The sequence below is a fragment of the Oncorhynchus tshawytscha genome, linkage group LG19, assembly GCF_018296145.1.
Source record: "Oncorhynchus tshawytscha isolate Ot180627B linkage group LG19, Otsh_v2.0, whole genome shotgun sequence".
NCBI lineage: Eukaryota > Metazoa > Chordata > Actinopteri > Salmoniformes > Salmonidae > Oncorhynchus > Oncorhynchus tshawytscha.
This window is the reverse complement of record NC_056447.1, coordinates 50,794,915-50,817,232: the sequence shown is the minus strand read 5'-3', so window position 1 is coordinate 50,817,232 and position 22,318 is coordinate 50,794,915. Positions and strand designations below refer to the sequence as shown.

The window sequence follows — 22,318 nt, the reverse complement described above, 5'->3', positions numbered from 1 at the left end:
CCGGCATGGCTAGACGGAAGGTCCGTGCTATCCAATGATGTGTTTATACCATGGATGACTGACAGGGGGCGCTGTATCGAAGGCATCTTGGTACTCCTCAATTGTAAAATATTTTGGGAGCTATAGAAAATGCATTTATTGACGTCTACATTCGTTTTGACGCATTCATTTTCTATTACAAACCCCTTTAGACATGGATGTCGATTAAGGCAGCCCCCCCCCCCCGCCCCGCTCCTCTCTGATTCAGAGGGGTTAAATGCGGAAGACACATTTCAGTTGAATGCATTCAGTTACACAACTGACTAGGTATTTCCGTTTCCCTTAATGCATAGTTCTAAATTGTGTTATGTAAGCTAAACAAACATAAGCAAGTAACATTTTCCCTAAATATATATATTTTTAGAACTGATGTTACTTTCCCCACTACAACTAAGGTATGAACGCCAAATTGTTATCAAATTTACTTTCTTTAAAGATAAAATAATGGTTAAAAGCCTGTGTAAAAGGGAACATTGGCATGAATGACCAGTTCCAGGAGGAAATTGCGGAACGGCGTGAGGTTCTGTATCCAATTTAAGGAAAATAGATGGAAAAACAGTTGTTCAGAGACCGACTACTGCATGGCTATTTAAAAAATTACAAAGTTCTCAGAGGAGGCAAGTAAGGAAACACAACTCTAGTCTTGTTATGGGATTGTAATAATAAACTCAGCCAAAAAAGAAACATCCTCTCACTGTCAACTGCATTTATTTTCAGCAAACTTAACATGTGTAAATAAGATTCAACAAATAAGATATAAACTGAACAAGTCACACAGACATGTGACGAACAGAAATAGAATAATGTGTCCCTGAACAAAGGGGGGTTCAAAATCAAAAGTAACAGTCAGTATCTGGTGTGGCCACCAGCTGCATTAAGTACTGCAGTGCATCTCCTCCTCATGGACTGCACCAGATTGACCAGTTCTTGCTGTGAGATGTTACCCCACTCTTCCACAAAGGCACCTGCAAGTTCCCAGACATTTCTGGGGGGAATGGCCCTAGCCCTCCGATCCAACAGGTCCCAGACGTGCTCTATGGGATTGAGATCCGGGCTCTTCGCTGGCCATGGCAGAACACTGACATTCCTGTCTTGCAGGAAATCACGCACAGAACGTGCAGTATGGCTGGTGGCATTGACATGGTGGAGGGTCATGTCAGGATGAGCCTGCAGGAAGGGTAACACATGAGGGAGGAAGATGTCTTCCCTGTAACGCACAGCGTTGAGATTGCCTGCAATGACACGCTCAGTCCTATGATGCTGTGACACACCGCCCCAGACCATGATGGACCCTCCACCTCAATCCCACTCCAGAGTACAGGCCTCAGTGTAACGCTCATTCCTTCGATCATTCCTTCATTCCTTCGATGATGAACGCGAATCTGACCATCACCCCTGGAGGGAAAAAACCGCGACTTGTCCATGAAGAGCACTTTTTGCCAGTCCTGTCTGGTCCAGCAACAGTGGGTTTGTGCCTATAGGCAACGTTGTTGCCGGTGATGTCTGGTGAGGACCTGCCTTACAACAGGCCTACAAGCCCACAGTCCAGCCTCTCTCAGCCTATTGTGGACAGTCTGAGCACTGATGGAGGGATTGTGCGTTCCTAGTGTAACTCGGGCAGTTGTTGTTGCCATCCTGTACCTGTCCCTCAGGTGTGATGTTCAGATGTACCGATCCTGTGCAGGTGTTACACGTGGTCTGCCACTGCGAAAATGATCAGCTGTCCGCCCTGTCTCCCTGTAGCGCTGTCTTAGGCGTCTCACAGTATGGACATTGTAATTTATTGCCCTGGCCACATCTGCAGTCCTCATGCCTCCTTGCAGCATGCCTAAGGCACGTTCACGCAGATGAGCAGGGACCCTGGGCATCTTTCTTTTGGTGTTTTTCAGAGTCAGTAGAAAGGCCTCTTTAGTGTCTTAAGTTTTCATAACTGTGACCTTAATTGCCTACCGTCTGTCAGCTGTTAGTCTAAACGACCGTTCCACAGGTGCATGTTCATTAATTGTTTATGGTTCATTGAACAAGCATGGGAAACAGTGTTTAAACCCTTTACAATGAAGATCTGTGAAGTTATTTGGATTTTTACAAATTATCTTTGAAAGACAGGGTCCTGAAAAAGGGATGTTTATTTTTTTGCTGAGTTTGTTTATTTTTTAAAATAAATTTACAAACATTTCTAAAAACATATTTTCGCTTTATTTATTAAACCTTTAATTGACTAGGCGAATCAGTTAAGAACAAATTCTAATATACAATGACGACCTAACCCGGATGACGCTGGGCCAATTGTGCGCCGCCCTATGGGACTCCCAATCACGGCATTATGGGGTAATGTGTGTAGATTGATGACCTTTTAAAATGTAATACATTACAGCCTTATTCTAAAATGTTAAAAAGGGAAGGGGTCTGAATACTTTCCCAATGCACTGTATATACAGTACCAGTCAAAAGTTTGGACACCTACTCATTCCAGATTTTTTTTTTTTTTAACTATTTTCTACATTGTAGAATAATTGTGAAGACATCAAAACTATCAAATAACACATGGAATCATGTAGTAACCAAAAAAGTGTTAAACAAATCAAAATATATTTTAGATTCTTCAAAGTAGCCACCCTTTGCTTTGGATAGCTTGGCATTCTTCTCAACCAGTTTCATGAGGTAGTCACCTGGAATGCATTTCAATTAACAGGTGTTCCTTTATTAAAAGTTAATTTGTGGAATTTCTTTCCTTATTAATGCTTTTGAGCCAATCAGTTGTGTTGTAAAAGTTAGGGGTGGTATACAGAAGATAGCCTTATTTGGTAAAATAAGAAGTCCATATTATGGCAAGAACAGCTCAAATAAGCACAGAGAAACAACAGTCCGTCATTACCTTAAGACATGAAGGTCAGTGAATACAGAACATTTAAATAACTTGTCTTCAAGTTCAGTCGCAAAAACCATCAAGCGCGATGATGAAACTGTCTCTCATGAGGAATACCACAGGAAAGGAAGACCCAGAGTTACCTCTGCTGCATTGGGAACTTATCCAATTAGAGGTACCAGCCTCAGAAATTGCAGCCCAAATAAATGCTTCAGAGTTCAAGTAACACACATCTCAACATGAACTGTTCAGGGGAGACTGCGTGAATCAGGCCTTCATGGTCGATTTGCTGCAAAGAAACCACTACTAAAGGACACCAATAAGAAGAGACTTGCTTGGGGTCAAGAAAGACAAGCAATGTACATTAGACCGGTGGAGTCCAAATATGAGATTTTTGGTTCCAACCGCCGTGTCTTTGTGAGACACAGAGTAGATGAACGGATGATCTCTGCATGTGTCGTTCCCACCGTGAAGCATGGGGGAGTGATGGTGACACTGTGATTTATTTAGAATTCAAGGCGGACTTAACCAGCATGGCTACCATAGCATTCTGCAGCGATACGCCATCCCATCTGGTTTGCACTTAGTGCGACTATTATTTGTTTTTCAACAGGACAATGACCCAACACACTTCCAGGCTTTGTATGGGCGATTTGACCAAGGAGAGTGATGGAGTGCTGCATCAGATGACCTGGCCTCCACAATCACACAATTGAAAGGGTTTGGGATGAGTTGGACCGCAGAGTGAAGAAAAAGCAGCCAAGAAGTGCTCAGCATACGTGGGAACTTCTTCAAGACTATTGGAAAAGCATTCTTTATGAAGCTGGTTGAGAGGAATGCGAAGACTGTGCATAGCTGTCATCAAGGCAAAGAGCATCTACTTTGAAAAATCAAAAAATATATTTTGATTTCTTTAACACTTTTTTTTTGGTTACTACATGATTCCATGTGTAATTTCATAGTTTGTTTTGATGTCTTCACTATTATTCTATAGAAAATAATAAATATAAAGAAACCCTTGAATGTGTAGGTGTGTCCAAATTTGACTGGCACTGTACATATACACTACCGTTCAAAAGTGAGGTCACTTAGAAATGTTTTTTAAATTTTTTAAAAATATAATTTAAAAGCACATTTGTCCATTAGAATAACATAAAATTGATCAGAAACAGTGTAGACATTGTCAATGTTGTAAATGACTATTGTAGTTGGAAACGCCAGATTTTTTATGGAATATCTACATATGTGTACAGAGGCCCATTATCAGCAACCATCACTCTTGTGTTCCATTGGCACGTTGTGTTAGCTAGAAAACCCTTTTGCAATTGTTAGCACAGCTGAAAACTGTTGTTCTGATTAAAAAAGCAATTAAAACTGGCCTTCTTTAAACTAGTTGAGTATCTGGAGCATCAGCATTTGTGGGTTCGATTACAGGCTCAAAACGACCAGAAACAAAGACCTTTCTTCTGAAACTCGTCAGTCTATTCTTGTTCTGAGAAATGAAGGCTATTCCATGCAAGAAATTGCCAAGAAACTGAAGATCCCATACAATGCTGTGTACTACTCCATTCACATAAAAGCACAAACTAGCTCTAACCAGAATAGAAAGAGGCCACGGTGCACAACTGAGCAAGAGGATAAGTACATTAGAGTGTCTAGTTTGAGAAACAGACGCCTCACAAGTCCTCAACTGGCAGCTTCATTAAAGAGTACCTGCAAAACACCAGTCTCAACGTCCCTGGAGCAAGACTGCGTTTTGTAAACTTTACCTTTTGCACACATACTTCACAGAGTAGGGCATCCCTAACGGAAAGATGCAAATAAAGAAAGTGACGAATCACAAATCTACAGCCATCGTTATACTGTTGTCCTGCACATGTAATGTGCTTCCTTGTGTCTATCGTCAGAATAAACACCAATCAACTGGCCTCGCTGGCTGGACAGTCCTTTCTTTAAAAACACAAGGCAAGAGATTTACGAAGTAAGATCACAGATGTTACACTGGTGCCGAGACCAGTCTTATTGTCTTCGCTGGACAGCTGTTACATTATCACGAATCATTGGGCTAGAAGGAATCCTTGGGATGTCCCTACCCCATGGCCATGGCTAGAAGGGATCCAGCTGTTGTCAAATTCACATCAGATTTGATATTTCGTTCAGTGGAGGCTCCTCAGAGGAGGACCATCCTAAGTGAATTTCATAAAAATTGAAATAGTGAAACATTTAAAAAAAATCATAAAACTATACTAAATATATTAATGTCAGCAAATAATTGATTACAACACACTGTTGTGCAATGGTCTACAATAGCCTCAACAGCACTCTCTGGGGTAGCACCATGGTGTAGCCGGAGGACATCTTGTTTCCGTCCTCTGGGTATATTGCCTTCAATATAAAAACCTAGGAGGCTCGTGGTTCTCACTAGAGGTCTTCATGGATCCACCTGTACCCGAAAACCCGAGACCCGATCCGGGACCCGAGTGAGTCCAGATCCAGAATTCTAAATGCGTGTCACAGGTCTTGGTCGGATCTGATAGAATTGTCTTGGGTATGTGAAAATGTAACTGGCCCGTACAGACCAGAATGCAACTGCTGAAGTAGAGAGAGACATTTTATAATTTATGCTGCTGCTTTTCACAAGCGTGAAGCCTGTGGATCCAGCAAGTTGTTGGCCAATAGCTTGTTGTTGGCAAATAGCTTGTGGTTGGCCAATAGCTTGTCGTTGGCCAATAGCTTGTCGTTGGCCAATAGCTTGTCGTTGGCCAATCATAAGTCATCAAAGCGGTATTAGGTTGCAGTCATAGAGCCTCTGTGTGTTAAAAGTTAGGATATCTAATCGATGGAAGATGGAATTAAATTGACTTAATTAAAAGTTGGAGAAGGATAGGCTACAACGACCAAGAGCCAACAGGTAGGCAGGATAGGCTATAAGGATAGGCTACAATGACCAAGAGCCAACAGGTAGACAGGCTGCTACTTAATATTCTGAATGGAGTTGTTATTTGTAACTGTAGTATGACAAAGCACATGCATTGCATTGCAGCCTCAGTTAGCCCTCACTCTGATCGGGTCTGGATCTGACCAGATCTATACGGAATGGGTCTAGCTGTCCACGGGTCCGTTCAGAAGGGATCTAGGTTGTCCTCGGTTCCGTTCAGAAGGGATCTAGTTGTCCTCGGGTCTGTTCAGAAGGGATCTAGTTGTCCTCGGGTCCGTTGAGAAGGGATCTAGTTGTCCTCGGGTCCATTTAGAACGGGTCTCTATGTAAAAAAAAAAAGAAGGTATATATCCACGAAGGGTCCAGTTGGGAAAGCCCCAGGTCCATTTAGGAACGGGTCCAAAACGTGGTAAAGACCTATAGTTCTTCTTCTCACCCCCTTCAATAGACTTACACAGTAATTATGATGACTTCCAAAGGACGTCCTCTAACCTATCAGAACTCTTGCAGTATGAACTGACATGTTGTTCACCCAATCACAGGATCAGAGAATTAATCTAGTACTGAAAGCATGAACTACAGCTAGCTAGCACCGCAGTGCATAAAATGTAGTGAGTAGTTGACTCAAATTAATTTCTTAAAAAATAAAGGAGACGCAAGCGAGAGTGAGAGAGCTAGCTAGCTAGCTATATTTTGTTGTATTTTTCACTTTCACTTACTAAACTAGTGAATGCAGCTAGCTAGTTTAGCCTACTCAAACAGAGAGGGATTATATGATAGCTAGCTGGCTAAGGCTATCCAACAGAGAGGGATTATATGATAGCTAGCTGGCTAAGGCTATCCAACAGAGAGGGATTATATGATAGCTAGCTGGCTAAGGCTATCCAACAGAGAGGGATTATATGATAGCTAGCTGGCTAAGGCTATCCAACAGAGAGGGATTATATGATAGCTAGCTGGCTAAGGCTATCCAACAGAGAGGGATTATATGATAGCTAGCTGGCTAAGGCTATCCAACAGAGAGGGATTATATGATAGCTAGCTGGCTAAGGCTATCCAACAGAGGGATTATATGATAGCTAGCTGGCTAAGGCTATCCAACAGAGAGGGATTATATGATAGCTAGCTGGCTAAGGCTATCCAACAGAGAGGGATTATATGATAGCTAGCTGGCTAAGGCTATCCAACAGATAGGGATTATATGATAGCTAGCTGGCTAAGGCTATCCAACAGAGAGGGATTATATGATAGCTAGCTGGCTAAGGCTATCCAACAGAGAGGGATTATATGATAGCTAGCTGGCTAAGGCTATCCAACAGAGAGGGATTATATGATAGCTAGCTGGCTAAGGCTATCCAACAGAGAGGGATTATATGATAGCTAGCTGGCTAAGGCTATCCAACAGAGAGGGATTATATGATAGCTAGCTGGCTAAGGCTATCCAACACAGGAACTCTTCCAAGTCAAGGTAAGCTTTTAGTTGTATTAATTTATTGCCACCGGGGCCCTCCGGTTTAACGGCTAAACTGCTTGCTGTACACTGTACTGCATGATTGTAGCGGGTTTACTAACGCATTCGTTTTTAGTAGCTATGTTGACAATGATGTTAGCTAACTATGGTGACAACGATGTAGCCTGTGTGTAGCGGTTAGCAGTTATGGTATGAAGTTTTAGCTTGGAAAAGTTTTTTCGCCTGGTCACCGACAGCTGTTGTGTTGTGCACTGAAGTCCACAAACGAAGGAAAAAGGTGAGAGGAGGAGAACTGTTCAAAGTAACAGGTAATCAGAGAGATTATTCAGAACTTGATACTAATCACTTAGGCCACCAAACTACAGTATCCTTCCCACAATTTGAGATCTCTGAGATTTTCTTTAAACCAATAGCCTAGTTTGCACCGTCAGAAAAAACAAGACAGGAATTCTGTCCCAGGCCCACAATTCTGTCCCGTTAGCCTACTGTTGATGGCATAAGAGATGAGACAAGTGTTTATTAAAATAGGCACATAGTGCAGAAAAGGGTAATCAGACCAGTAAATATAAAATACATGTAAACCTGATTTATTTAATATTCTATTTAAAATCAGTATCCATGATAGCAACATTTTAGAGTTTAATAACTAGGATTGAGTGCTCTAGTGCCTAATAAAAGGAATATTGAGAGGTAAACTGTTGGGATTTGATTTATTCATTCCCACAGAACAAGTGCATAGGCCCATGTGTTCATGAGTGAATTTCCCCCCTCCCCCCGCCCCACACACACAAATGCATTAATGTTTTTCAGGTGCCGTAAATAAACAGACATGTCTGTACTACTCAATGCAGTGTCCCATGTGCAGTGGCAATGCAGTGGCCCATGTGTTCATGAGTGAATTTCCCCCTCCCCCCCCCACACACAAATGCATGAATGTTTTTCAGGTGCCGTAAATAAACAGACATGTCTGTACTACTCAATGCAGTGTCCCATGTGCAGTGGCAATGCAGTGGCCCATGTGTTCATGAGTGAATTTCCCCCTCCCCCACCCCACACACACAAATGCATGAATGTTTTTCAGGTGCCGTAAATAAACAGACATGTCTGTACTACTCAATGCAGTGTCCCATGTGCAGTGGCAATGCAGTGGCCCATGTGTTCATGAGTGAATTCCCCCCTCCCCCCCACCCCACACACACAAATGCATGAATGTTTTTCAGGTGCAGTAAATAAACAGACATGTCTGTACTACTCAATGCAGTGTCCCATGTGCAGTGGCAATGCAGTGGCCCATGTGTTCATGAGTGAATTTCCCCCCTCCCCCACCCCACACACACAAATGCATGAATGTTTTTCAGGTGCCGTAAATAAACAGACGACATGTCTGTACTACTCAATGCAGTGTCCCATGTGCAGTGGCAATGCAGTGGCCCATGTGTTCATGAGTGAATTCCCCCCTCCCCCACCCCACACACACAAATGCATGAATGTTTTTCAGGTGCCGTAAATAAACAGACATGTCTGTACTACTCAATGCAGTGTCCCATGTGCAGTGGCAATGCAGTGGCCCATGTGTTCAGTGAATTCCCCCCTCCCCCACCCCACACACACAAATGCATGAATGTTTTTCAGGTGCCGTAAATAAACAGACATGTCTGTACTACTCAATGCAGTGTCCCATGTGCAGTGGCCCATGTTCAGTGTCCAAATGCATGAATGTTTTTCAGGTGTAAATAAACAGACATGGCAATGCAGTGTCCCATGTGCAGTGGCAATGCAGTGTCCCATGTGCAGTGGCAATGCAGTGTCCCGTAAATAAACAGACGTCTGTACTAGTCAATGCAGTGTCCCATGTGCAGTGGCAATGCAGTGTCCCATGTGCAGTGGCAATGCAGTGTCCCATGTGCAGTGGCAATGCAGTGTCCCATGTGCAGTGGCAATGCAGTGTCCCATGTGCAGTGGCAATGCAGTGTCTGAGATAAAGCTGTAATGGTGTGAATTATGCTCACGTTGTGTGAGTGTGTGTCCCCCCTTGATGACATAACTGCAATGGCGTGATGAAAAGAGGTCTTATGAATCAACAACATTCCATAGAACAAGTCCTGTGATAAAACCACACATTTATTTGACTGTTCTGCATAATGCATTAAAATAAGATATTCAATCAACCTTAACGGTAAATACTAAAAAATGCAGATGTCACCAGTAATGAGACAATGACACGTCGGTAACAAAACTCTACAAGCTCTTATGTGCAAGCCTCCAGGGCTGACGGCATTTGAATTGGTAAAATAAGGCCAAATATGGTCTTCAACCGTGTATGACTTTAGCACCTGGGTTGTTCCACGAAATAAGTGCCTTTTGCGTCTCTGACATTTTAAGTAGAAATTGCGGCCAAATATTGCATTTTAAAAGCCTGTTATGTTAATTTGGGCTCCCAAGTGGCGCAGCGGTCTAAGGCACTGCATCTCAGTGCTAGAGGCGTCACGACAGATCCTGGTTCGATTCCAAGCTGTAGCACAACCAGAAGTGATTGGGAGTCCCATAGGGCGGCACACAATTGGCCCAGCATTGTCCCGGCTAGGGTTTGGCCGGGGTAGGCCGTCATTGTAAATAAGAATTTGTTCTTAAGTGCCTTGCTTAGTTAAATAAAAATTGAAGTGCCCTTTAATAGCACATGCATAATTGAATAAAACACTTGCTAAAGTGCAAAAATGCAGAATTTTGACATCCCTCCGTGGACCAACTATGAAGATTTTAACATACTTTAATCCCAAATTTATCCAAGATTTCACCATCATTGTCAAGCTCTAGTTATTTTGTTACTTTGACAAAGTAATTTCTGAAAATGTATTTATTTGAATGTGATTAGTGATTAATTTACATCTGTCCCTCATTTTGTCAACCCTGTTATGTGAGCTGAACTCTCATTTTAATATGGTGAAACTATTCCTTAAAAAAAATAAAAAAATGTTCTGCAAAATAAATATCTAATATTCAAACTATAGTGTATAAGCAGGTAAACTGGTTCTACTAATCTTGGCCATTTTCTGGGGGTTTTAAGTGGAAAAGTGAATGGGTCGAACATAACATGTCAACCCTGTTACACATAGATGGACAGAAATGTTGTAACAAAATAAAACAAAAATCTGAAGTTTACTTTCCATTGCTCATCCCTGTGGCACACAACAAACTTCCATTCCTCCTGTCACAAGGGGATTTATGACTGTTTAAAGATGAAATCGCCAACCCTGTTACTTTATTTTGCACTTATACTATAGTATATTTTTTTATTCAACCTCGAGATGGAAAATGTTTTTTTTTTTTTTTTTAATGAAGTTGAACATGTGCTCTTCATGATAAAATGTTAAAATGAGGTGAAATCAAATGTTTTGTTTCACCCCGTTAGACTGCTCAAAAAGGCACCTAAATGATGGAACGACCCACCTGTGTTCTATGAGCCATAATCCTACCCAAAAATCTGCTTCATATCAACAATAAAAATGTGTATTTCATTTTTGCTTAGAAATCCGTCATTTGGGGATATAGGTATTATGCTTGCATCAGCAATTAATGCCTCCACTGTGCTCTTATTGGTTTTCAGTAGAGACATAATTAATTGTATTACAATACAATTACAATATTCACATCATCATACAGTGACACGGCCACACCTTCGTAACGTCACTGCTTTAGGTGCAGTTCATCGACTGCAGGTACAGAGAATGATGGTTAGAGCACCATAGCTTCCTTGAACGCATCTATCCACCTGTCAAAGACAAAATAACACAGTTAGTAGGCTATCACGTATGTGTATCACAGTTGATAGTATGGTATCAGCATGCTTCAGTTCTTAAAAGACCTTCGCTTGAAAAACAAGGGGAGGGGGGGGGCGCAATAGTACTGTTTGTCTATTTTGAGATGTCGTAGCCAGTTACACTTCCTCAAAAATAATCAGAATTTATCGAAGATAACTTAATATATCTGTCATTAATTGACATTTTTGCGCAATTTTACATCTAACTAAAATGTTTGGTGCAGTATTTTTCAATTAAAAAATATGCAGGAAAACGACTCGTCTCTTATTCAAGGACAAATACATTATTGAAGAATGCCCGAACAGCCAAAAAAAACACCTCACCGAAGTCCAAAAACGTCACAAAATGTCATCATAATATATGCACAAACTCTAGCGGACTGTTTCGGCTGGGAAGTATCTGTATGTCTTCAAGCGGGAACCAATATGTATCCTATAGAGAAGCTGCAATATTAGGTTCAGGTAAACTCTCTCCCCTGTAACTATTCCCCAGGTCGTTGCTGTAAATGAGAATGTGTTCTCAGTCAACTTACCTGGTACAATAAGGGGTAAATAAATAACTCTTAGAGGTAAAGTGAAGTACTACCCCTTATAGCTCATCTCCCCAGCCCTTAAATCCATAACTCTGGAATCAATAACCTTGTTGCGTCCCCCCCCCTCCCTTCACTCTTCAAAAGGACCACAATGGAAATAAGCTTTTTCCTTGATGATTTTCTTCAATTGTATTTGGAGGCGTCACAAAAAATAAATAAAAAGTCTAATATATTCAATGAATCAGCGTCATATGATTGGCGTTCAAATCCTTCTGGACTCTACCTTTGGGCAGTTTGGCTGTCGTCTGCCTTGAAAATGTAATGCAGCGTGTTTTTGTGATAGAGCTTGAACTGTTGCTTCTGAACTGGCGGTTCTGCCCCTTCTTCCTCCTCTTTCAACATGAAGCCCAGCAATGGCTGGCTCTCTAACGCTGCCACGTCCTATGATAGACAGGAGAGCGAGAGAGAGAGAGAGACAGGAGAGAGAGAGAGAGAGAGAGAGAGAGAGAGAGAGAGAGAGACAGAGAGAGAGGAGAGAGAGAGACAGGAGAGAGAGAGAGAGAGAGAGGAGGAGAGAGAGAGAGAGAGAGAGAGACAGAGAGAGAGAGAGAGAGAGAGACAGAGAGAGAGAGACAGGAGAGAGAGAGAGAGAGAGAGACAGGAGAGAGAGAGACAGAGAGAGAGACAGAGAGAGAGACAGGAGAGAGAGAGAGACAGGAGAGAGAGAGAGAGAGAGAGAGGCAGAGAGAGAGAGACAGGAGAGAGAGAGGCAGAGAGAGAGAGAGACAGGAGAGAGAGAGAGAGAGACAGAGAGAGAGAGAGACAGGAGAGAGAGAGAGAGAGAGAGAGAGAGAGAGGAGAGAGAGACAGGAGAGAGAGAGAGACAGGAGAGAGAGAGAGAGACAGAGAGAGAGAGAGAGACAGAGAGAGAGAGAGAGAGAGAGAGAGAGAGAGAGAGAGAGAGAGAGAGAGAGAGAGAGAGAGAGAGACAGAGAGAGAGAGAGAGAGAGAGAGAGAGAGAGACAGAGAGAGAGAGAAGAGAGAGAGACAGAGAGAGAGAGAGAGAGACAGGAGAGAGAGAGAGAGACAGAGAGAGACAGGAGAGAAAGAGAGAGACAGGAGAGAGAAGAGAGAGAGAGACAGGAGAGAAAGAGAGAGACAGGAGAGAAAGAGAGAGACAGGAGAGAGAGAGAGACAGGAGAGAGAGAGAGACAGACAGGAGAGAGAGAGAGAGAGAGAGACGGAAGTTGGATTTTGGCGAATTAAACTCACACAGTTGTCTTTTTCATATTTTTTTAAAAACCTATAGCAGAACAGAACTGAAATACTGTCTCAAAATATAGAATAGCAGAGGCATGAGTGTTATGTGAGTAACAGGTATAGAAAACATGGAGAAAGTCTTTGTCACAACATCTTGATCAGATGTATTTACAATACATTCTACGGCAGCACCTACCTCACTGGCAGCGTACGTATACAGAACTTTGTTCTTGATGACGAACCAAAGCCTCTTCCCCTGCTTCTTATTGCCCTTTGACCTCTGCAGGTAACCACTCATAGACGAGTTGTCTGTGTTCGCTGTCACCTGAAAACAGCAAAGATCATTGGATAACGTCACTGACTAATCATCAGTAACACATCGGTCGTGTTCAAATGGGCACCGAATTAAATGAAAACAGTCTGAACCGGGGAGATATCTGAATGTGAAATGCTCATTTTCCATGATGAAACGTTTTCCTACGATGTCCCTAACGAACGACTCTGATTGAACTTTAGACTTTAGAGTGGGTAGACGAGTCACCTCCTTGAGAGCAGCAGGGATCTTCTTCGTTTTCCTGGCGAAAGCAAAGGAGGATTTTCCACCAGGGGAGAGAGTTGCAGACAGGTCCTTTTCACCTGGAAACAGGGGATCGGATAATTGATAATTGATCGGATTTATTGTCATAGTATACTGTGGTGGGAGCCCTGACAATTAACAGATGATCACGGTGATCCAAAGTGAACAAAGAAGCTAATCACTGTCAGACTGGCCAGTGGTAGCCTCATCTCATATGGCGTGAACACAACAAGATAGAGGCTAGGGCAGTGGGCCCTCTACTGTGTACCAGTGTGTTACATGGAGACAGGCCTTACGCCTCTGCTGGCTATGATCGCACACTATGGCCAGCTGGTTCTTTAACACACAGACACACACACACACACACATATCTTACTTCTCTGCTGTAGTACAATAAAGCACTGATCACACACTCTGGCCAGCTGGTTCTTCAGATACTCCAGACAGTGTTTGTTGGAGGAGCAGGACTGGCACACCACCTATAGATGGTATACAAACATGAATTACTATACCACGATGGGATTGTTGAATACTCGTTTCTGATTGGCTTGAAGGGCATTCTAGAGTGTCCGATATTTGCAATGACATATCTACTGCATACCCAGAAACATAAACCAAAAGGTTGGAAGGTTCAAACAGGTTTTCTTAAATGATTGTGTGTGAGATTCTTAAACCCACTGAGGCATACTGTACGTTCTGTGGTCCCAGTGGAAGATGCCCCTCATCCATAGCGATACAGTATAATAATGTTTTAATTCAAATGTGTTTAATGCTCTATTTAAATTGTACCCATCACCTTTCCACAGGCTCGGCAGTGGTGTCGTCTCCAGGTGAGGGTGAACTCACAGGTACAGACCATACACATGGTGGCCCTTGGGTCTGGGATCCAGATAGGGGCCTTAGAACCCAAAGGGGCCCCACTGCCACTGTCCTCAGACCCAGTCTGCACAAAGAATAGAATAGTATAGAACAGAATAGACTTTATTGCCCAATTTATGAGAAATAGAACTCTGTCTTCTCCCCATCTCAACCCTATGTAATATCTTATTCAAACCTGCAGGTATAATGCACTATGACGCAGTTATAATGCATTGTAACGCTTGCCATGTACGATCCCTTTATAACGTGCTATAATTATGTCATCACTACCTCCTCCAGAGTCTTGCTGGAGATGAAGGAAATCTTCTTCCTGGTGTAGTCATTGATCGCTGTGGAGATGGCCTCCAGCCAATCATCTCTCTCAACTGCAGAACTACAGTAGAAGAAGACAGGAAGTGTCAGACTACTGCTGAACTCGACATGAAATTATTGTTTAATGCAAGTTTAAATAGATGGGTAACACTTTACTAGGCCAGCAGGTTTAAGGTATTATTATGTAGTTACAATTATTTAAAATAAATTGTTGTAATTAGGGCTGTGGTGGTCACGAAATTTCGTCAGCCAGTGATTGTCAAGCAAATAACTCTCGGTGTCACGGTAATTTACCTTTAATTAACATAAACACATTTAGCAACTCCTGGCTTCCGCACATATACCTTTTTTAAAGGATTATAGGCTAATAAATCCATGTAATATAGCCTACACCTTCACAATAAATCCATTATTTTAGGCAAGTCTAAAGAAGCATGATATGAAGAAAATGTAGTCTATTTCAGCAAAAAAATAATAGCATACTCTGGGTTGTCCTAATGTTAGGTCCCGATGTGGCTATGCCAAATGGCTGTGGGCTACACTAGTTCATTTAGCAGACAAGACTTGCTTATAATTTATAATATTTTATAGTATGAAGAATACAACTGAATAAAGCTGAATAAAATAGAAAGCATATTTTCTCCAAACGATGAGGGAGTGCGCACATGATGCTATTCTGTGTTGAGCGGTTAGTTTAGTTGCTCTACAAACGTTGGGCTATATGTTTTGATTTTTAATACGTTGTAAGGCTGCGTGATGAGACTGATGATTTGGAAAAAAGTCGCTTGGAAATCATGAGCTCTGCTTAGTTTACACACGCCAATAGTCTATCATTCACAATTTGACAAGTACTTAATAATGTGCCCTTCTCCCCGTGTGTGCTGCGCAATCTGAAACGTCTCTCACTCACACCGCTCTCCGTCACGTGATCGGGTCTGTTTTATGCAATGTGGCTGACTCAACAGATTAGAACGTTTAGAATAACATGTTGATAAACTATTAGGCTATTATTTCACATTATACGGGCAGCAATGCGCACATGGTTGTGCTATAAGTTTAGCGGGGAAAACATCGTTATCAAAAGTGACCGCAAATGCAATTATGCATGTAATGCTTTTATTATAAAAGGTGCATTTTTATGGTGAAAATTATTTTCCCTAAACTTGAAACTCACCCACTGCTTATAAATACAAGTTAGGCTCTACACCCCTTGTAAAGCGGATTAATGTGCTTAATTTTAAGAAGTTATTTGGCCACTTTAGTTGTGATTACAAACCTTGTTAAAATATGGGCTACCTGAGGTGTACGACTGTATTTTGAAGGTATTGTTTCTTATGATGGGCATCATTCACAACTGATAATATATCATTCACACGTGATAGGCTAATGTTGTCACCCATCAGACTATTCTTAATTTAATCTTGTCTTCAAATATACAAAATAATATATGTGTGACATTTGTTTTGAATTAGAATGGACCATTATCATGCACCTGTATTGAAACAGGGGCAGCAGGAAAAAATACCTGTCATCTCTGCACTTAAATAACGAATGGAGGATGCTTTTCCCGTGGTTTATTTTCATGCCAGCCAGGTAGGCTATACTCCTGTTGTAAATATAAGCATGGCGGTAAATATTAGGAAAGCTGAGAAATAAATGTAGTAGACCTACCCTATAGAAAGCTGATGGGATCCTCCTCTTTTTAATAGAGGCCATCACTCTGTTTTCTCACGCAATTGCATAGCCTATAGAAATGTTGCGCAACATGAGCTCATGGGCACTCATGAAGTGTTTAATTAGATTTTCGAAAACATTTGCATTGATGTCATTGTGATTAGGAGGACAATAGAGTGCTGAGTATCAGGCAGTTAGCAAGTTTGGTAGACGACTAATGACCAGCAGCATCAAAGCTTAGAGACTAAAGGGTCATGTGCCCTAGTCATAAGAATGTATGAACCCTGTTATAATGTCTTATAATAATCTCATACCGATCCTGACTAAATGCCACCAGCCATGTTCAATAATCCCTTTTATAAGAGATTATATAGCTTCATACATGCTTATAATCAGTATTATAACCTGGGTGGCTCGAGCCCTGAATTCTGATTGGCTGACAGGGAGTGTATGACAAAACATTTATTTTTACTGCTCTAATTACGTTGATAACCAGTTTATAATAGCAATAAGGCACCTCGGGGGTTTTGTGATATATGGCCAATATACCACGCCTAAGGGCTGTGTCCAGGCACTCCGCGTTGCGTCGTGCTTAAGAACAGCCCTTAGCCGTGGTATAAACCACGCTCCCTCAGGCCTGATTGCTTAAATATGAAGCATTACAACTTGCTCTATATTGTGACCGGTTCTCACCTGCCAGAGAGTATGAAGGAGCGTTCCACACTCTCAATGGTCAGCTCATTCTGAAAGGCCTCTTGGCTGGGCTTGCTGACCTGCAATTACATTCATTTTTAACATAACTATTACAAGCTCTCTTATCAGAGAAATAACATAGTTTTTTTGTGGAACATTTAAAACTATAAACTCATCTGAAATGTATCTATACTGCTTTATATGGCTCTGGCCAGAATTAGTTCACTATATAGGGAATAGGGTGCCTCTGGCCAGAATTAGTGCACTATATAGGGAATAGGGTGCAATTTCAGACACAGTTGATGAGCTCTCACCTTCATCCCAGTCAGAGACAGCATGTTGTTGAGTTTGAACTGGCCAGATTGAACTGGTGTGGTGTACAGCAACGTGTCGTTGAACTGGTAAAAAAAAAAACAACACACATGTATTCACTGGAATCGCTCATCGAGACACCAACACTCAAGAGTTTAAAGTTTTATTAGTCGTCTGGTCAGGATAAACATGGTATACGGCGTCCACCATGCAGGTCCCTTACATGCCCTAGGCTTCCATGCTCACATGCAGGTTCCTTACATGCCCTAGGCTTCCATGCTCACATGCAGGTCCCTTACATGCCCTAGGCTTCCATGCTCACATGCAGGTCCCTTACATGCAGGTCCCTTACATGCCCTAGGCTTCCATGCTCACATGCAGGTCCCTTACATGCCCTAGGCTTCCATGCTCACATGCAGGTTCCTTACATGCCCTAGGCTTCCATGCTCACATGCAGGTCCCTTACATGCCCTAGGCTTCCATGCTCACATGCAGGTCCCTTACATGCCCTAGGCTTCCATGCTCACATGCAGGTTCCTTACATGCCCTAGGCTTCCATGCTCACATGCAGGTTCCTTACATGCCCTAGGCTTCCATGCTCACATGCAGGTTCCTTACATGCCCTAGGCTTCCATGCTCACATGCAGGTTCCTTACATGCCCTAGGCTTCCATGCTCACATGCAGGTTCCTTACATGCCCTAGGCTTCCATGCTCACATGCAGGTTCCTTACATGCCCTAGGCTTCCATGCTCACATGCAGGTTCCTTACATGCCCTAGGCTTCCATGCTCACATGCAGGTCCCATACATGCCCTAGGCTTCCCGTGCTCACATGCAGGTTCCTTACATGCCCTAGGCTTCCATGCTCACATGCAGGTTCCTTACATGCCCTAGGCTTCCGTGCTCACATGCAGGTCCCATACATGCCCTAGGCTTCCGTGCTCACATGCAGGTCCCTTACATGCCCTAGGCTTCCGTGCTCACATGCAGGTTCCTTACATGCCCTAGGCTTCCGTGCTCACATGCAGGTCCCATACATGCCCTAGGCTTCCGTGCTCACATGCAGGTCCCTTACATGCCCTAGGCTTCCATGCTCACATGCAGGTTCCTTACATGCCCTAGGCTTCCGTGCTCACATGCAGGTCCCTTACATGCCCTAGGCTTCCATGCTCACATGCAGGTTCCTTACATGCCCTAGGCTTCCATGCTCACATGCAGGTCCCATACATGCCCTAGGCTTCCATGCTCACATGCAGGTTCCTTACATGCCCTAGGCTTCCATGCTCACATGCAGGTCCCTTACATGCCCTAGGCTTCCATGCTCACATGCAGGTCCCATACATGCCCTAGGCTTCCATGCTCACATGCAGGTTCCTTACATGCCCTAGGCTTCCATGCTCACATGCAGGTTCTTTCTCAACAATGCAACAACAATAAGAACCAATAAAATATAAGAATGTAAATTAAATGTCTCAGTAAAATATATATATTTTTGCATAATTATAAAACAGGAAAGCACAGTTTATAGTCCAATATTTACGGTCCTTTGGAGAAGGGGGTATTGCCCTAGGGGGGTGGGGGGGGTAGTGTTTAAATTGTGTAGTATTTAGCAATAATAATAACAATAATAAGAGTCTGGAAGCAGCAGTTGTGATGTGTAGCTTGAATTTCACCGAGTGTTTTTTACAGCCTTTATGTTCCTCATCAATACGTTTTTGCTAATTTATTAAAATAAAATAAAAACTGAAATATCACATTTGCATAAGTATTCAGACCCTTTACTCAGTACTTTGTTGAAGCACCTTTGGCAGCGATTACAGACTCGAAGTCTTCTTGGGTATGACACTACAAGCTTGGCACACCTGTATTTGGGGAGTTTCTCCCATTCTTCTCTGCAGATCCTCTCAAGCTCTGTCAGGTTGGATGGGGAGCGTCGCTGCACAGCTATTTTCAGGTCTCTCCAGAGATGTTAGATCGGGTTCAAATCTGGGCTCTGGCTGGGCCACTCAAGGACATTCAGAGACTTGTCCTGAAGCCACTCCTGCGTTGTCTTGGCTGTGTGCTTAGGGTCGTTGTCCTGTTGGAAGGTGAACTGTCGCCCCAGTGTGAGGTCCTGAGCACTCTGGGGCAGGCTTTCATCAAGGATCTCTCTGTACAAGGCTCCTTTCAGCTTAGCACTGAAGAGCTCTGTCAGAGTGACCATCGGCTTCTTGGTCACTGACCAAGGCCCATCTCCCCCGATTGCTCAGTTTGGCCGGTCAGCCAGCTCTGATGTGTCTTGGTGGTTCCAAACTTCTTCCATTTAAGAATGATGGAGGCCACTGTGTTCTTGGGGACCTTCAATGCTGAAGACATTTTTTGGTACCCTTTCCCAGATCTGTGCCTCGACACAATCCTGTCTCGGAGCTCTACGGACAATTCCTTCGACCTCATGGCTTGGTTTTTGCTCTGACATGCACTGTCAACTATGGGATGTTATATAGACAGGTGTGTGCCTTTCCAAATCATGTCCACTCAATTGAAATTACCACAGGTGGATTCCAATCAAGTTGTAAAAACATCAAGGATGATCCATGGAAACAGGATGCACCTGAGCTCAATTTCGAGTCTCATAGCAAAGGGTCTCAATACTTATATAAATTTGCAAATATAAATTCGCACACATTTCTAAAAACCTGTTTTCGCTTTGTCATTATTATTATTATTTTTTTAACCTTTATTTAACCAGGCAAGTCAGTTAAGAACAAATTCTTATTTTCAATGACAGCCTAGGAACAGTGGGTTAACTGCCTGTTCAGGGGCAGAACGACAGATTTGTACCTTGTCAGCTCGGGTCAGTTAAGAACAAATTCTTATTTTCAATGACAGCCTAGGAACAGTGGGTTAACTGCCTGTTCAGGGGCAGAACGACAGATTTGTATTTCAGTTTGAACTTGCAACCTTCCGGTTACTAGTTCAACACTCTAACCACTAAGCTACCCTGCCTATGTGGTATTGTGATATCATTATGGGATATTGTGATGTCATTATGGGGTATTGTGTGTAGATTGCTGAAAAAAATCTATTTAATCAATTTTAGAATAAGGCTGTAATGTAACAAAATGTGGAAAATGTCAAGGGGTCTGAATACTTTCCAACGGTACTGTAGACTGACCAGGTGAATCCAGGTGAAAGCTATGATCCCTTATTGATGTCACTTGTAAAAACCAACTTCAAATCAGTGTAGATGGGGAGGAAACGAGTTAAAGAAGGATTTGTAAGTCTTGAGACATGGATTGTGTATGTGTGCCATTCAAAGGGGGAACGGGCAAGACAAAAGTGAGGTGCCTTTGAATGGGGTACAGTATGGTAGGAGATGCCGGTCCCACCGGTCCCAGGAGATGCCGGTCCCACCGGTAGGAGATGCCGGTCCCACCGGTAGGAGATAGGAGATGCCAGGCCCCCGGTAGGAGATGCCAGGCCCACCGGTTTGTGTTAAGAACTGCAAAACCGCTGGCTTTGTCACACAACAGTTTCCTGTGTGTATCAAGAATGGTCCACCACCCAATGAACATCCAGCCAACTTGAAACAACTGTAGGAAGCATTGGGGTCAACATGGGCCAGCATTCCTGTGGAACGCTTTCAACACCTTGTAGAGTGCGTGTCCTGGTGAATTGAGGCTGTTCTGATGGCAAAAGGGGAGGTGTTCCTAATGTTTGGTATACTCAGTGTGTGTGTGGTGTAGTGTGGTGTGTGTGTTAGTGAGTGCATGCGTGCTAAGGTGTGGAGAGTCAGAGCAGGTGGTCAGTGCAGTTCAAGTGTTCAGTAGTCTGATGGCTTGTAGAAAGAAACTGTCTCTGAGCCTGTTGGTATCAGACTTATGGCCGAGGGAAGATGGGGTGGAGGTGCGAAGAGAATCTTTTCTTCCCACACTGCTGACGACTATTTTAGTCCGCTCATACAGGAGTCGTTTTTGTGTGTGTGTGTGTGGGGGGGGTATTTCCCATGGCTATGATCAGATCTCATGATCCGATACATGTGGTGGGAGGGGGGCTATGATCAGATCTCATGATCCGATACATGTGGTGGGAAGGGGGGGGGCTATGATCAGATCCCATGATCCGATACATGTGGTGGGGGGGGGCTATGATCAGATCTCATGATCCGATACATGTGGTGGGGGGGGGCTATGATCAGATCCCATGATCCGATACATGTGGTGGGAGAAAGGAAGGACACACAGCTGGGTAGTGTTCAGTAGGGATGAATCAGAAGCCACTATCAGAACGAGTCAAATTAAGAAAGGCTCATTTTTTCCCCCTACTCACCAGAAAGAACATCCTGGGCTGCATGACCTTCCTGGAGAGCTTCATCAGAACACCCTCTTTCAGGAACACCTGGAACACACCATACATCAGACACCAGTGATTTAACTCTTTCACTAACACACCACACATCAGACACCAGTGATTTAACTCTTTCACTAACACACCACACATCAGACACCAGTGATTTAACACTTTCACTAACACACCACACATCAGACACCAGTGATTTAACTCTTTCACTAACACACCACACATCAGACACCAGTGATTTAACTCTTTCACTAACACACCACACATCAGACACCAGTGATTTAACTCTTTCACTAACACACCACACATCAGACACCGGTGATTTAACTCTTTCACTAACACACCACACATCAGACACCAGTGATTTAACTCTTTCACTAACACACCATACATCAGACACCAGTGATTTAACTCTTTCACTAACACACCAGACACCAGTGATTTAACTCTTTAGAAGCCAATCCATAATCAATGAAAAACCCAAATTCCTATCAGTGAGCCAGGGAGGTCCCTGCTGATACCCACCCTCCCAGGCAGGACGATCTCATGGTGTCCGTTCAGACGGCACTGAACCTGAATCAGCTTCTGGAAGTTATCCTGAGAGAAAAG

The 22,318-nt window shown here is 43.0% G+C and overlaps 1 protein-coding gene across 3 annotated transcripts in view; it reads right to left on the bottom strand.

The window, feature by feature from the left end:
• Positions 1–4,571: 4,571 nt before the first annotated feature.
• The window catches only part of LOC112219047 (FYVE, RhoGEF and PH domain-containing protein 6-like), a 31,263-nt gene continuing 13,516 nt past the window's right edge, over positions 4,572–22,318 (bottom strand). Inside the window, exons 10-21 of one of the 3 annotated variants that reach the window (XR_006079401.1) lie at positions 22,235–22,306; positions 21,680–21,748; positions 17,374–17,457; positions 17,060–17,139; positions 14,651–14,753; positions 14,298–14,444; positions 13,878–13,980; positions 13,466–13,560; positions 13,121–13,249; positions 11,948–12,105; positions 10,989–11,083; positions 4,572–6,165 (exon numbers count right to left, since the gene is read on the bottom strand). Coding sequence is in view for 1 of the 3 variants with exons in the window: in XM_042301832.1 (XP_042157766.1) it covers positions 11,047–11,083; positions 11,948–12,105; positions 13,121–13,249; positions 13,466–13,560; positions 13,878–13,980; positions 14,298–14,444; positions 14,651–14,753; positions 17,060–17,139; positions 17,374–17,457; positions 21,680–21,748; positions 22,235–22,306 (1,077 nt within the window). In the remaining 2 variants the exon portion in view is untranslated. Of the gene's footprint in view, positions 6,166–9,129; positions 9,359–9,875; positions 11,084–11,947; positions 12,106–13,120; positions 13,250–13,465; positions 13,561–13,877; positions 13,981–14,297; positions 14,445–14,650; positions 14,754–17,059; positions 17,140–17,373; positions 17,458–21,679; positions 21,749–22,234; positions 22,307–22,318 lie in introns of those variants that run through there. The other 2 variants (XR_006079402.1, XM_042301832.1) reach the window with 2 other exon arrangements.